The sequence below is a fragment of the Micrasema longulum genome, unplaced genomic scaffold, assembly GCF_059751315.1.
Source record: "Micrasema longulum isolate JH-2025_06_02 unplaced genomic scaffold, ASM5975131v1 h1tg000533l, whole genome shotgun sequence".
Lineage (NCBI taxonomy): Eukaryota > Metazoa > Arthropoda > Insecta > Trichoptera > Brachycentridae > Micrasema > Micrasema longulum.
In genome coordinates, this window is record NW_028277729.1 from 725,413 (window position 1) to 743,279 (window position 17,867).

At 30.5% G+C, this 17,867-nt stretch overlaps 1 protein-coding gene across 4 annotated transcripts in view; it reads right to left on the bottom strand.

Moving 5' to 3' along the window:
• The window catches only part of LOC148280817 (fibroblast growth factor 17-like), a 192,512-nt gene that overhangs the window by 51,154 nt on the left and 123,491 nt on the right, over positions 1-17,867 (bottom strand). For all 4 annotated transcript variants that reach the window (XM_088227755.1, XM_088227754.1, XM_088227757.1 and 1 more), the window contains one exon: positions 4,900-5,032. In XM_088227755.1, coding sequence (XP_088083881.1) covers positions 4,900-5,032 — 133 coding nt within the window. The remainder of the gene's footprint in view (positions 1-4,899; positions 5,033-17,867) is intronic.

Here is a 17,867-nt window from a genome sequence, read left to right on the forward strand (position 1 = left end):
CCTGATAGCAGCCATCTGGTTGAAAGCACATTAATCTTCATAATCATATATTTAAAATAATAAAAAAATTGGAAATTTTTTGATAATTGCCCTAAAATTGTTTGATTTTCCAAGTAAAAAAAAAGATTTTTGTTTAGAATAAGATGGTAAAAATCTTTATGGTTTTTTTAATGAGTATTAAGCAGTGTGTTTTTGTCCTTCTTGCTGACGAGAAGCGAAGTTTCAAAAAAATGCTGCTTCTATGACATCAGGACCAGAAAAGCCGCAAAAAGATCTAAGATCTAAGAATTTTAGAGGTATTTTTATTTATCGAGAGTCCAGATGAAAATGAATATGCTCTTGTTTTTTCAACGAGCCGAGAGGAGACTATGATTTTATTTTTTCCTTTATGCCAGCCATATCACAGATACCATACATATTACATACATATGTATTTGCTGTTTTATAATATAAATTAATACTACAAGAGATACCGCGTAGGTTAAGTACTTTATATCACATTTTCGTTTGATATAATTTTATCGTCTATAGTAAAACAATTGATTGGTGACTTGATTAGGATAAATTTGTTTGTATCTATGCTTAAGCTTCTTATAATTATTATAAGTTGTAGATTGCATCGATTTTTAGTCTTGAATTTGTTACCAGGGCAACTGCATGAAATAATTCTGTATCGTATTTTTAAAATTTAAAGTAAGTATGTTGTAGGTATTGTAAATGTTTAAATATTTATTTTGTTGTGTAACTGAATAAAATGGATTTTTGAAAATATATCGGGCATCTAGAGAAAAAAAACGAAACAAGCAGTTTATTGAATGGTACCTAATTCAAACTTTTAATGAATGATGTGAAACTCTGTTTTAAAATGTATTATTTTATTGCAGATATTTTTTAATTATTGAATTTATAGACTTTAAATACTTAGATTTAACCAGATTAATTTATTTTAAAAAAACTAGATTTCTGGATGAATTAATCTTCTCATCAGCATCTATACTGTACGATTTTTCTAGAGCTTGTGGGTGTTTTCTTCAAATTAAAAAATGTCGTTTTTCTGATACACGCTTTTTAAGAATGTGATTATTGTAGTTTTTTTTTTATTAAAGCAGCCTGGCTGTATGTAGCAGATTTTTTTTCAAATTTTTCGACTGGCTGCTCTCTGCATAAACACGTTCAATTGATGCACACGAAACATAATAGGTAACTCCACAATAAATTATAATGAAATAACGTATTTTTAAAAACTTAAATGCGCGACAGGTTTTCCTTAAAATTAACTTTAGAATGTTTTACCTACATCAAACAATTTTTATCTTGTGGTTAAAAATTTACATATTTCTAAGTTATTAAGAATGAGATTGAGGGATAAAGAAAAATATAATAAATACAACATTGAAATAATTAAAAGTGGTGAATTTTTTTATCAAAAACTTATTTTACTGTTTTATATAATTTATTCATGTATTGAGCACACTGAATTCGCGCCTACGTTTGGAGTGAATCAGCTGTCAATGAAAGGGCGCGCGAAGTCGTTTAAGTTTTTTTCAGCAAATTCTCTGATCAGTTTAAAGTTCCTCGATTTTAAACGATTATTGGCCCATACGAAGTAAATCACAATTTTTATTTCATTGCATTTTTTTTGGTACAAAATGTAAATTGCACATTGGCGGGCTTACTGCCAAATGGCAATTTTTTCCAACCAACAAATAAAATGAAAGTTTTATCTATAAACATATTCAATAGAAAATAAAAACAAAAGCCAAAAATATACAAAAACCAAATTTGTATATAAATTACCTTAAATTAATAGTTTAACTCAATGAGAAAAAAGAATATGAAGAGCGATGAAAAGAAGAGAGATTAAGGATATCACCAATAAATAGCCAGTACGCGGGACAAGGCGCACTAGGAAATTCTATATTTAATAAATAATAATAATAATTAAAACAGCGAAATATTTGTTAAGCAGAATTTTCAGGTTTTAAAAGATAAAAAAATATTTGATTTCTCATACATAATTTGTGATATTATTTTCTTTAAATGCATGCATATATGCTAAGCCGCGTTCAAGAGTTTTCCAGATTTTTTATAGTTGATTCGACACCTCTTTTTTTTCCTTAGCGGATTTGGACCGCTATTATTCAAGTGTTTAAATGCTATGCTAGGAAAGGCGGGAACTTTGAAACAATAGGAATGGTTTCAGATTACGATATTTCCCCTTCTTCCTTCCACCTCACCGCTTGCTGGCGCTGTCCGGCAGCTTTCTGATATAAATTCGAGATTAACTAACTTAACTTGGTAGGTGGTAGCTAGCGAATGACGTATTTGCCGGAATGCCTGATTCGCAATACTAATAATTTGAAATTGAATTTCTGAAAGTTTATTGCTTATTATGTACTAATTATAAGATGTAATGGTCAGCGCGTCTGCCTACCTTGCCAGAGGCCTTGGGTTCGATTCCCGACATTGTTGATATAAAATATTTATTTAAAAGGGTGTTTTCGCCAATGAGGTATATAACTAGAGTAAGCATGATCGTTCAAAATATGGTCCTTCAACCTGCAGCCAATTGGCATATGTTTGATAGAACGGACTTAAGCCTGTTGCGAGCAGTCCCGCTTCCTTTTCTTCCCGTAATTACTAAAATGCCTTTATTTACGCTAAGATACTGCACAAATCGATCTGGAAAAGCGATGGTATAACCTTTTACCCATAAGTAATGTTCTTATCTTAATCAATACTTGTCTAAAATAGCTATTTTAATTTAAAAAAACGTATTATTAACATGTTACCGGTACTTATTATTTGTGAGTTATCTCCAGTCTTTGCCCTGCTCAGTTAGTCTAGTGAAACGACAAACAAAGGTGACGCTTATGCAGAAAAGAGCGACATACTGAATAAAACTTACAGTCGACCGATGTAAACAGTCCGTGCTTTTTACTGTACTAGGTGTTTTGCTTATCAAAATCGACGTCATATGACGTGACGACACCTTGCTCCTTCCGCTGGACATTCCCTTTTCTTTGGAGACGACTTTTTAGCTCTAATTTGTATGGTGTTTTATCTCTTTATAATTTATCTCAATTGTTTTCATACCAGAATATTTCATAAGCCCTGGACTGGTACCTAAATCGTAAGACTGATCATCAAATGATTAAGATCCATGTACTATTAAGTGCGAAAATGAATGCACTATTAGGTGCGAAAAGGTAATGATAATGAGTATATAAAAGTCAACATAATCTAGAACTCGCCACAATAAGTAAATGTTTATTGGCGCGTTACTAATAAATAAATAAAAAAACAGGAAATTATTTAAAAAAATCAAATTATCAAAAAATACAACAATACTTCGAATTTACAAACAATTCAATTTTTTTAAAAGAGAAATAATAGTTGAACGCCTTTTTACAATTTGAACACTTCTTGATTTTTAATGTTTGTACCGATGGTTATATGGATAACTAATCGTCATAGTTTGATTATACATACCTATAGTTGAGCTAAAAATTCGGAATAATTATTTGATTTAAGAAAATATCTGGTCTCAGGCATTCACGAGAAAATTTAAGCAACATACACGCAAGCCATTTCATCATTTGTCATTGTTCATTCAGATAGTTACATTTAATTTATTTGTATTAAATTATATAATTTTTATTTGAAGCACCAATATTTAAACCATAAGGCCACTAACCCTTGACGTCACATTTTACATGACGCTAATCAATAGTATTGCATGAGGCATTGTATAAATCTTTTATAAACATGACCATTCAGCACTAAAGCACCTACTTATTCAACTGAAAATCGATAATTTGTTTTATTTCAGGTGAAAAATGACCGTAAACCAATAGTATTTGAAAAAAAGTCAAGATTGACGTACTTAAATAAAAGTATTTATCAAAAGTCCGAGATTTGAGTCCTTTATTCTTAATTCGTTGAAAATGTTCCGAAATTATCATTTTCGACTATTGGACATAAATATTTTTCATTTTACAAAAACAAATATTACGACATGTATCCAATTGTAGAGTTCGAATATTCATTTTACAGAGTTGCATTTTCATAATCACAATCATGTCCTCAAAAAGGGCATGATCATTATTCAATATTTTTACAAAAAATATTTTCATTTCATACACATTCGGGTTATTGTAAAATTTTTGAACTTTCGACTGCATTTGACCGAGTTGCAGATCGAAGCATTAACGATTTCCATATATTGTATTTTACGATTTTATTTTACACATTCATTTGAGGACAATGTAAAAATTTGGACAATTTACATAAATTATTTTTAGTGTATTTCACGAATCTTAAGCACATACAAAACAATAATGATTTTCATAGTATATAGGTAAAGGGTATAATGTATTAAGCGTAAAATTTACGAATCCTGTGTTCATATTATGTAAGTCCATTTTCACCATTGATAATTTACACAATATATTATAATTATGGAGTAGTACTATTTTGAATGCATATGGCAATTTTCAGGTAAACAAAACACACTGAATATTTTCACAGTTATCCGGCAAACGGTTTTTAATTATTGTTAAGTACATGAGTTTGAAGAATGTTGTACCCATTAAAAAAACTTTGCTGATTTCTTGGTTAATACGATGTATTATATTGATACATTATTATTTTTTAATTTTGCAATGTTTTTTAATACAATTAGAAAAATTTGGGAACGTTGCGTCGAAAACATTTTACAAAAGGGTGTGCGTAATTTATAAGCGTGAAAGCACTACAGTTATTTTATTTGAATCACAACGTATGTATAGAGTACCTTCTACAGTGAGAAAATACTAACATTATATTATGCTTCTACTTGAGTATGTCACTTTGGACCGGGAGCATAAAGATGAGTGAGAATGGTATTGGTGTACTTACGATATTGTTCTCTGTCGTCGTTGCCTTTGGCCATGACAGTTCCGTTGGGATATATCTTTAGGTAACCGTGGGAACATTGACTGTAGAGACGGCCTGACCGCACCATCGATGGTACAGCACCACTGATCACCACCTGCGTAAATAAATAACATAATCTTAGATGAAGAATATTGTACATACACCTTTAACGGAAAGTATTGCTATTTGAATATCATGCTAATCTAAATAATCTTCTTATTCTTGTAGATGGGTGTCAGTGCTATTTAAGCTCCTGATGTCACTGCGACTATTGATGTATTTGGAACACATATCTTTCCATGATCCAATTCATTTTCATTTGTACGTTATGTTTCTGAGACCGGCGAGTACAAATAATGTTTATATTTCGTATTTTAACAATATTCAAAAGATTAAAAATGCACTTAAGATAGTAAAAAAAATACGGTGTTCATAATTTTATCTTTAATTAATATTTTATCGCAGGTTATTGCCTCTATAATCATTTTTTGCCTAGTAATGATAATATATTTTCGTTTAGTGAAAAATACGAAAATTGTTTCGAAAACATTTCAATGTAAAGGTAATAAATTGACATGGAATCGTATGAAATCTATCTGGAACATTATAATATTTCATTGTATATAAAAAAATCATTGGAATTTCAGTGCGTTTACTCTGAAATTAAAGTACTTATAGCAAATAACACTGCAATAATATACTCGAATATATTACGTAAACCTATGGATAGAAACTAACATTAGATACGTGTTCTTTTTTGTCAATTCCTAATAAAATTTGATGATAATTAGTTTATAACAGTAATAATATAATAAATACATATATTTAATATAAATTATAACCTGATTCAGTAAAAAAAAAATTAAATTACAAATCAACTAGGTTTCTACTACAAAAAACTTATGTAGCTATGGAAAATTGTTTTGGCCTTGACTTTTTTCAGATTTAAGTCCGAAAAAATAAATCCAAGTGGAGATAAGTCCGCTTCGTAGTGCAGTGGTTGACACGTCCATGTTTAAAGTTCTAGGTTTGATTTCTGACAGCGTGGACGTGAAATGTTCTAAAAGTGGTTTTAAACTGCAATGCTCTTGACGGCCACCCAAAACAAAAGCGTACCTTACCTTCCAGGTAACAAAAATGATACAGATACACAGCAATTGAAGTTTGTACTTCAATTGCCATGTATCTGTACTTGTATACATTGCCCTATGTACTACTGGAAGTGGATAGAGAAATGATATTTTGTTAAGTTCATTTATTTAGATTTGTTTGGTAGTTTGATGCATAATTTCAGTTTCTAGGCCACGATTACAGTGGGAAGTAAATAGAGTTATCTTCAATTAATTATAATAATCAATAAAACTTTAAAGTTTCATTCTATTTTTATTTATAATTTTTATCAGTGACCAAGTTTTGTCGTGACTGACATCGTCAGACTAGTGGGAGACTAATCAAATTTCAGAGAATCACTTAATTACCCCCGGCCCGGGGACATGGCTTTCGAAGGAACCACCAACCAACGGCCCCTGTTGCATTTTAATCCATTTTTCCTATAAAACATATTACAAAAGGGATGGAGAACATTTTGAAGAAGGAAATATGGAACTCTTGGCATTTACAGGGCTTATGACCTGTCATTGGCTGGTTTAAGTGGCCATTTTACACACTGTGTAACATTTACCATTTTGCATATGTTTGAACATCCGTATTTCTTAAATTCTTCGGTCTGTTGATTTTAGTTTGAATTATTCGGCTGGTGGAAGGGTGGTAACGGTTTTGGCTTTCCCGATCGGACTTGTTTCTTCTGGTTTACTGACAAGCTAATGAACTAACATACCCTATCGCCGTCAGAATTCGGAAAATTTGATTGAGGGTGACAGACAAATTGACTGTATATACCAGACTGGTTGCTCTGACGGCGATCGGGGCACTGAAAGCAGAAAATGTAAATTCAAAAAATAAAAATAGGCGAATCTTTTGAAAACAAAGATTTTTTTTGAAAAAATAAATCAATTTACCGTTTATTACAGTTAAAAAAGACCAGTTGATTTTATTTCAATATTTGTCTACAAACATTTGGACAAACTCAAAATATTGTAATAAAACTATATCTTTGAGATACGTCTTTTTTATAAAAATTCACGTAAATTCATTTACTTGTTATTATTTTATACTTCAATTATTTTAATTTAAACTCATTTATTCCCATGATTATATAAAATGATGAATGGCAACCCCTGCTTGCACTTGTATAATATAATATTTTCTGAAATTCGTTTAGTCTACCAGTCTGCGATGTCGATTATGATAAAACCCATTTATTGGTAAAAATTATAAATAAAAGTGGAACGATTTTCCCAAAATAATTCAAATGCAAATCCACCATAAAATGTCAGCAAAAAACTCAACTTATTTTCTTCAATTGCTTTTGAAGTAAAATCGCATTTTCTGTGTAAAAATGCACATATTTGTTTAAAAAATTAAGTATTTTCGTCGGTAACATGTAGATAATTCAACACGTTTTGAAGAAAAATATAAAGACATGAATATATATTTACATTTTTATACAGAATATTTGATTTAACTTTTTATACAATAGAAAAATATCACAATATCGTGTTTTCAAAATCGATATGGATGTTTTAGAAAAAAAAATTTTGTTCATAATTATAAAAATTCAATTGTTAAAAAATACGCCTTCACGAAAACGCGACGAAACTTGCTTTTACAATCCTGACGTGAAGAATTCGACGATCTATTTAAACGGTCATAAGCGACGCAGACGGTAACAATTTAACCGAATCTGGATGTATTAGGAGCGTATAATATATTATAAATTTAAAATTATACATTAAAAAAGAAAAATTATGCTACTAATAATTTCCAATTTTTATATTGTTTATTGTTCAGTATTTTATAAATCCCTTTTAATTTATAATTGTACAAAATATGATATTTTCCTATTAACTTATACTCTTGATATTGAGGTTCACGATACTTAAATATTGGCTAATTTATACAACACAGTTTTCGTGTAAAAAAGCAATTTTAAAAGATTAAAGATAAAAATACAATTGATGCGTTTATGCCACATTTTATTATCATAATTTTTTTTCTCACCACAACAGGCCAGGAGGCCTAATAACAGTGGTGAATTACATCACAGAATCATCACAGACCCAGGCTTCAAAAAAATCACATTTATTTTTTGTGTTCTCACCGGGAATCGAACCTGGAACCATCCGTGTGTGAGTCAAGCGTCTTGACCACTACGCCACGGAGGCTGCCAAAAGAAATATATTTGTTAATTTCCTTAATGACATTTTCACATCTTAATTTTCTCACTTAGCATAAGGCTTCGCATACGTAGTATTTTCTATGCCTATGGGGTACCATTACGACTAAAGATTCGCACCGAGGAGGCCTTAATTACCGCGCATACGACAGACGTCGTTTATATTAATTTCTCGAGTAAAATGATATGCCCGAGGGGTGGAATTTGCATAATTTGACGGAGAGACTTAAGTCCTAAGGCTTTGAATGAACACAAGAAGCTCAGGCCTGTTCAATAAATTTATTCGCGGAGTGTGTAAGGCGAATGCACACCTGTTTGTCAGGTGATTTGAAATATTATGTAAATATTCTCAATTGTAAGTACCTGTCTACGCATTAATATATCTCAGTAGGGAAAACAGGTAGGTAGGTTCAATTATTTATCTGAGGGGATTTTAATCATTGTTTCAAAAAGCGAAAGCTGATTGTCAATGCATTTTTACTAGAGATTTTATTTGATTGCGTGGTTAATATGCATATATATGTATATCTAGATATGTATATATATAATATACATATGTAATATATAAATATATATAAACATATAATTCTTCCATACGTGTGATTTCACTGAACTCCCCCTAAACGGTTTAGCCGATTTACATGCGGTTTTCAGCAAAATGTAGATCTTTGCTTTGCGCGTGTTCGTAAATATGAAAGTTTTCAATCAAATCTGTAAAAAAAAGTAAGAGGCATAAATCTTTTTTCATTGATCTACCATGGATGCATTCGACGAGAATGCACATACAAAAAAAATTGAAGGATGTTGTTTTTTTGTGTTTCAAAAAATATTGATTTTGAATGTTTACAAACAATATTAGCTTTTAATGAATCCCAATTAGATTATTTTTCTTTATTTTTTATAATATATTTCCATTTATTTATTTTTACTGGATTTTTGGTATTACTAAAATAATATTAACTGACATTCAATACATTTTTGAAAATCGAATTCATGAATAAAGTGCACTCCTGTTAGTGAGAAGAGCTGAGTTGAATTCAACCATAAACAAGTATCTAGATACCTACTTAAATGAAATATTTGAATATTAATAATTTTTAATTTTGGAATTCAATCATTTACAAGTACCTAGGTACCTATTTATAAAAAAAGTCTTATTTCAAGGTAATAGCAGGCAAATCAACGTTTGGGCAGGACAACGTCTGTCGGGTCCGCTTGTAATACATATAAAGTCTTGCGCTGAGATACTAATCTAGAAGAACGAAGCCGGAATGGTTGATGTGGGAATCGTTCAGTATATTAAAAAAAAATGCTACATCTGCCTATCTTTTATCAAACTATTAATTTGAGAAAAAAAATGCATAGTTAATATAAACATATTGAATAGTATATTTATTTTAATTGCATATTAAAAAATAATAAGAAAACATACACAATATTTTTTAAAAAGGATCACCATAACTCCAAATGCACCGAATAGTTAATAAGGCACTAATTATATTGAATATTGAAACACCAAATACAACATAGTCCGATAATCTGTTACTTGAAGTCAAGTCGATCAGTAATACAATAGAGAAATATCACTTCTTTTTTTGACATTTTTAAAGTAAAAAAGGTCTATGGCATACTGTCCAGTAAATTTTTTTTTCCAATTATTAGTAGCATAAAAAATTCTTTTAAATATTGTAATTTCGAATTCCCGCAAAAACGGTCATTTTATAGGCCACGCCCCTAATAGGTCACGATTCGTGTTTATTTGATCCTTGCCATTGAAATAAGTGTAGAAAAATTTGTGTAAAAAAACTCAGTGCACACCACATCTGAGGACATAAGTCTCATTGGCGTTGCCCACATACACTTTGCTCGTTGTCAAAAAAGAAAAGCTGCCCAAAAGAATTTTCCGAAATCTAGTAGCCTTATCGTCTTGGTGCTGAAAGAACGTAATCCAGAAGTACATAATTTGTACTGCATCGAATTGAGAAAAGAAAGAAGTTAATTCTTCACTGACTGGGATTAAATTGATTAGACATGATTAATTCACAGAAATGATTACATAACTTTTTAAAGCCACCAGATCTGTATATCTGACAGAACAGAGCCACGGGTAGTAGCGAAAAGCTCCATTCGGTAATCATAGAGAGTAGGAAGGGACAAGACAGAATGTGTGAAGATCGATAAGGATATCCGCAGCAGCACAAGGAGAAGTCAACAGTATTGAAAACAAATAATATTTTGTTAAATTAACTATGACTTAATTAAACTGCGTAGTCCAGTGATCATGGATAACCCAAGAAGATTTTAAGCGTTTATAGATTGAAGGGAAAAAAAAGTAATCCTTCCTGAAGGGAAATATTCCCATCGCGATTGCAAGCATCAAGAAGAGCATTTAAAGACACACACTCAAACAGCACTACAGCTTGTACAGCGAGGAATTGAGACAAGAAATGTAAAATGTAAAGCACAAAATTCGGATGTTCGTGGTCATAGCTGGAAAAAGGCCACCAAATAGCAAAAAGCACACCAACAAACTGTAGAGCGATGAATTGTAATGTTTTCTATTTGGGCGAGGAGAAAGCAATGAAAAATGACAATTATTATTCAAAGAATTCGACAGAAAAAAATATTTTAATCATTTTCATACATTCTTACGATTAAGGGGTAGACAGACTTCCAAATATGAAATCAATATGATTTTTTAAGAAATAAGTTATTTAAAAAATATGCCATTTGGGGTGGGGGACCCTAATATTCCTTTCTTAGGCCCGGAAGTGTTAAAAGATTATTGTGAATAATGTTTATTTATATCTCAACACACAGCAAAGTAGCGAAAGGATTTTTTTACTTATAAAATGAAAAGAATCGAAAAATTTAAGACTGAAAGCACGTGTACATTTATATATTTTTTTAGTACTGTGGCGATCACATAAAATCTTTTCACATAACTCGTATAGGTACACGCGTATTAGCGACATGAACTTTGCCATCCTTATAAATATTGTGAATTCCTTCATAATTATTTGAATAATATTGCAATCAAAGCAGATGATTAATGGAATATTATTCCCATAAACATAACATAAATGAGATAAAACTGATAATTCAAATGCTTTCTGAATCCAACATAAGCAAACATTTAAATTATCATTAATATTAAATGCATAAACTTTGTGGACAAACATTTTACTAAATCTTATTAAATATTTGTATATAACCTCTTACCGACTTTTCTATGCCTACCGGTTTCAAGACGTATCCGTCTCTTCGTCAGGACACCAACTAAACCAACATGCAAAACCCACTATACACCTTCACCATAGTTGTTGCACAAAAAATAAAACCAACACGACATGTATTTTGATTTATTCAAGCTCAGTCTAAAGGACACGAAGATATATATTGAAACAGTTAAGTCCAGATGAAAAAATTATATTAATTTAGTTGAAATAGTGTGAAAATTAAAAACATTTGCACAGGCTCTACCTGAGATATCGAAGAACGAAGTAATCATTAAAGAACTATACATTAATTAAAAGTACTAGTAGGCAATAGTCGGCTATAGCCAACTGGTTCATGATAGGGAATTCGGCCCTTTGGGCCTCATATGATCGGCTCTCTGAGCCTCGTTTTACCGCCCTACGGGCCTCAGTTGATAAGCCTCTCGGGGCTCAGTACCTTGAAATATCCCTCCTTTGAGCCTCACGTTTCTTTTTCTTTAGTGTAAGATAAAGAAATATAAATGAGATAAAGAAGAATTTGTCACGTAGAATAATGCTACAGATCCCGCAAAAAGATACGTATTTAATATCTATACGAAAGGTTAGGTTAGTAAGCGATTAACTGTCTAAATAATAACCGTCAGCTACCACTGACTATTAAATTCGGCCCATCGGGTCTTATATAATCTGCCCTGCGGGTTTGAGTGAATTCGTTAAAAAAAGCCTGGCTAATTAGGATCTCGGATGCGCTGTATAAGCTATCCGTAACTAGAAAAAATATATTTTAATAAATTACTTTGTAAAGCATACTTGCGGGATTACATTACGAAAATGGCGCTTTATACGTTATCCATAATGATAATATTGATAAAAGACCATTAATATACCAATAATAAAATTATGCAAAGTGGAAGGATGGTACAGTAAAAAATCTTAAACCTCGCATAAAGTTATACCGATATCGACCACTATTTATTCAACGATTATACCTGGGACCAACGTGGTAAAGCGCTGGAATCCGCTATTTTTTGTAAAATAGATTGTATTTATTTCAAATTTAAACAATTTAGAGAACACGTTTATTGGGTGTAAAACTGACCATCGAATTTTCGTTTCATTCGGATAAATTTTATTTGGCAGATATTTTAACAATGATCCTTGTTATGTTTTGCCGTATTTGTACATGAAAAAACTTATTGCAATACATATTTAAATTTAAATTTATCCAATGGTCTAAACATTTTTATCAAGTGCATTCTCAGGTATGTAATTTATTGTTTTTATGACCAATGTCGATGCTAATTTCAATAACTATATTTAACTTTATCTAAGAATTGTTATTTTTTTTTTTTTTTAAATATTAATTTATTTTTTCTCTTATACATTTGCTTACATTAAATTATTTCACGTACTAGAAAAACTCCTAAAAATGCTAGACAAATTTAAAACTTCCGATCTCTTAATAATTTGTCTATGAACTTGTAAAAAAAATCCAAGCTCATATTGCAATGGAAAGGTTGGGAAAGCGATTTCTTCAATTGTCTATTAACTAAAATCGATTTTTTGTGTAAACGATTGAATATTCCTACAAAATAAGTTAATACAAATTATCAACGAGGATATACATAATATATCAATTTTAGAACAAATTTACACATTTTTTAATGAAAAAATATTATGCTTTGTAAAAAATTGAAGATAATTATCTTAACTTCTCATTGTAATCGGGGAGGAGGTGTTAGAATAGATGATGCGTAGAGTAGAGAAATTGATCATGTATTTTGAAGTAGCTTGTATTTTTCTTTTGTCATTAGTTTTTTGTTTTTAATTTTAATGAAACTTAGCCCATTTATTTGTTAAAATATTTAAAGTTAGCTGTAAAGATAAAAAAAAGTCCAGACTTAACACAGAAAACTCAAATTCAATTTTTTTTTTAATGATAGTACTCGTGCTTTAAATGTCTATTTTTGGTGATCCTGAACAGGTCAGATTTGTTCCGGCGATTGGGCTTCTGTTTAAGGAGCTTTTGGGGTAAATAATGTGTCGTGTAGAAAAAATGATGTGTTTATCCACTAGTAGTTTGTACTGTCGCAGTTGGCATTAGGTGCATACACGGAAACACCTAAAAATACGATACATGTGGATAAAAATGACCATGAAAAGGTTCGCAGCTTTTTAATCCTAATATGTTTATATTGACTTAATATTTGTTTTGCTCGCTTTAGGATAGTTATTGACATAATGAAAAATTTAACGCCCATTTCTTAATATAATATACATGTCAAACCAACATATGTGCACCTACATAATATAATATACGAATGTTCGTCAAGAGCAGACACTCAGACTTGCAAGTCTTGCGGTCGACCATGATAGGCTCTTGTGGTAATTCCTTCACTCACGGTACCCATAAAGTTTGCCTTTGGCCAGAAAACTATGGGTTCAAGATATATTCTGCAGGTCACAACACACTGTCGTCTTAGCGCGAGGAATAACATCTATATTATTTACAGTTTTACGTTTATTCTCGACGGTATGTTAATTATTTTTAATGTTTTTAACAACTGAATTCACCTTCCGCGATTCTAAGTTAATTTTTGAAATGGCGGAATGACTCACGTAGGTTATAGTATAGCTTAATTTGTTATATAAATAAAACACGAGTGATACTTTAATCCACAAACTTGGAATATCCAGTGACCGGTTTCATCGCTTTTGCGACATCTTCGAAACTGGTATCTTTATTAAAAAGTTAAATGTATTTATACAGAACAGAGGTAAGGATAGATAATTCAAAGTTATATGTTATCGTTTTTCAGAAATCATTATTTACAAAACCACACTCACGAAGGATGGGACACCAACAATAAAATAAAATACTTAAACTCATTAAAATAGAATTATATCAATTCATTAGTTAACCCAAAGAAAATTTGTAGATAATGATAATATAAAAATAACTTTATTTAATTTACTTACATATAACTTTGAATTATGTATCCTTACCTCTGTTCTGTATTGTACATTTAACTTTTTAATAAAGATACCAGTCTCGAAGATGTCGCGAAAGCGATGAAACCGGTCACTGGATATTCTAAATTTGTGGATTAAAGTATCACTCGTGTTTTATTTATATAATAAATTACAATGAACTTCCATCAAGAATTTTCACTTACAAACTTAAATGTTTTGTATAGCTTAATTTTATCGTTTTTATTATTCTCAAAGATGTTCTTATTGTATATATTACAACAGAAATGAAGAACATTTTTAAGCAGGCAATATTGAAGTCTAGCCATTTACAGGGATTATAACATGTCATTAGGTGGTTTAAGTGGCCATTTTACACACTGTGTAACATTCACCATTCTGCCCATGTTCGAACATTGATATTTATTCAATTCTTCCATTAGTTTATCTTTGTGAAGTTAAAAAACTAAAACCTTTATTGATGCGTTATAAATATTCTGACCGAATTATTTCACCTACACACTAGGCAATGCCTAAAAATAATTATAATTTTTTATACTTCTTCTTGGATCAGTTGGTTTTATCAACAATACTTTGAGTTTGTCCAAACTTTTGTAGACACGAACTAGATTCCACCATGTTACACAGCATCAGCATGTAAAGTGGCCAATTAAATCAGCCAATGACAGATCATAAGCCCTGCAAATGCTTAGACTCCCATATTTCCTTCTATTTTCCTATCATTTCGGTTAATGGCTTTTAAGGGCGTTGAATCCAGTTCATATCTATAAAAGTTTGTACAAACTCAAAGTATTGTTAAAGTTTTTATTTATTTATTTAAATACTTTATACACATATACAGACGGGCATATTGTCTTAAGTCAATATCTTCTTAACTACTCAAACTGTTAAAGGCATATAAAAATACTTTTTATTGTATAAAAAAAAAAGTTTATTTTTAAAGAAACAGAAATTAATTTAAATGAGAATCTTAACTGAAATATGAGAAGAGATAAAGTAAAAGTGGAAAGGAAAGAAGGATGAGATTGTTATAATGATAGTTTTATAATGATTATAATATGGTAATTAAAAATCAATACTTTTGTAAAAGTAACAGGGCGCTGTACAATAAGTATCTTAGGGTTCCAGATTCCAATTATAATATTTTTAATTACAGATAAAACCCATGTGAATTGCAACCGATCTTGCAGCTACAGGTCAAAAAAAATAATTTGATAATGATGTGTTATTATTTGTTTCAACAGAAAATAAATTCATCATCATTATTCCCTTCCCGTCCTAATGACGTATAGAGCACTGCATTGGTACACTAACTGCAGCGTATCTAGATTATTTTTGTTACATGCAGGTCAGATGATCAGTCTTAGGCTTAGGTGCGTATAAAACATTACGGCGTGAAAATAAATATTTTAAATATTATAATTTTTATTCACACTTTTAAAGAAATTGAACCCGAGACCCCTTGCAAGGTAGGAAAACCCCTTGGCCGTTAGAAAACAAAACAGAGAGTAAATACTTGTTGAATCGGGTTGCGATCCCGTGGCTAGTGTTTCGGACTCACGGCTCAAAGATCCGTGGTTCTAATCCCACTCTACCCCAACTTGATTCCCATTTTCTGAGTTATTTACAACTCGTTGAAAATGGCTTTCAAAATTGATTATTTGGGTAAATTAAAACACAAATATTTATTTTATTTTAAAAAAATACGTAAATTTAATTGATTTTATACACAAAACGAGTGCAAAAAATAGTGCATTTTTGATGGAAGTTGCCAAAATAATAACCAGATCGAAAAGAAAAAAATCTTGTAAATTAAAAGTCATTAAAAATAAAACATCCTAACAGGATTCAACCATAGTGTTTTTCAACAATGTTTTGAGTATGTTCAAATGCTTGCAGACTGGCTGGATTTTCTCCCTAGGGAGTTGTTCATATATAAATTTGTTGCAACAGAGAGGGAACAAAATTTTGAGAAGGGAATATGGGTGTCTAGGCATTTACATGGCTTATGACGAGTCATTGGCTGGTTTAAGTGGCCACTTTACAGACTGTGTAACATTCACCATTTTGCCGATGTTTGAACATCCACATTTTCTTAACTCTTCTACTTCACAAATGACAACAGGTGGACAGGTCATAAGCCCTGTTAATGCCTAGACTCCCATATTCCCTTTTCAAAAATGTTTTCCCTCTCGTTGCAACAAATTTAAATAGTGTTTTTATTTTAAAATATGTTGTTTTTAATGGAGACAAATATTTAAAAAAAGATGCGTATTAAAATAAAAACATATATTACCATTCCGATAGAGGTTGTGTAACTGATATAAAATTTTGAGAAAACAGTGATAAAAACATAATTTTAAAGCTGCCTTTAAAAGATTTATTTTACAGATCATAAATCTTGTAATTTGTATTTTTTTAGCATAACAGGCTTCATAATACAGGTACGAAAATCAATGTCTATTAAGCAAAATATTATGATTAGCCATTCATTTTGACGAATAAAATTTGTCCCGCAACACAAACCAATAAATATTTTAATGACCGCTAATTATCATGATTGACATTACAAAGAATTAACCACAAGTTTTTATATTTTTAATGCAAATACATTATTCTAATTTGTCCATACAAATATAAGCGGATTATATAACCATAAAATGAAATTCAGGCATAATTATTAGCAAGGTTAATTGCCTTTTTCACTGTATGGTTTTCTTCAATTCATAAATTTTATTTATTTTTTGGGAATAAAATGAATTTCGCATATTTTAAATTTCACATACCTAAACGTTTTTAATAAAAGTATCATCATGTAATTTTTTCATTAATTTCATCATTAAAAACGTTTTGGTTTTGATTTTGATATGTCTTTGAATTGATTTAAATAATTATATGTTCAACGCAAGTTGGGCGATTTTTTATGACAGGTTAAGCATATATATTTTAAATTAATATAAATGGCTCTTTGCCTTATATTTTTAAACTGTTTTGAATTGGGCACAAATATGATACCTTCCGAAAAAATCGTGATTGACAAGAAGAGTTTTTCCGAATCTCAAGATTATTTTATGAACTCAATGTTACACCGTTAAAAAATGTAAGACATTATTTTTAAAATAGAATTTTCGAATCACCTAATATAATTTGAATATAAAACGTTTAAATTGAAAGCTCTAATATTGTTTGAATTTTACTCCTGTGTGTCTGTGATGTAACACGAGTCTACAAAGAATACAAGACTCGATATGTCTCTCTTATTTATAGTAATGAAGTTTTATTTTTAGTAATATTCACAACATTTTCACACCGGATTCGATTCACATGGATTAAAAATATTTATCCTTGCTATGCGAAGAATAATGATACGAATGAAAGTTATGTCAATACCACAATAAATATTATGTTTAACTGTATAAGAAAGATCGCGAGAATAGAACTTACAA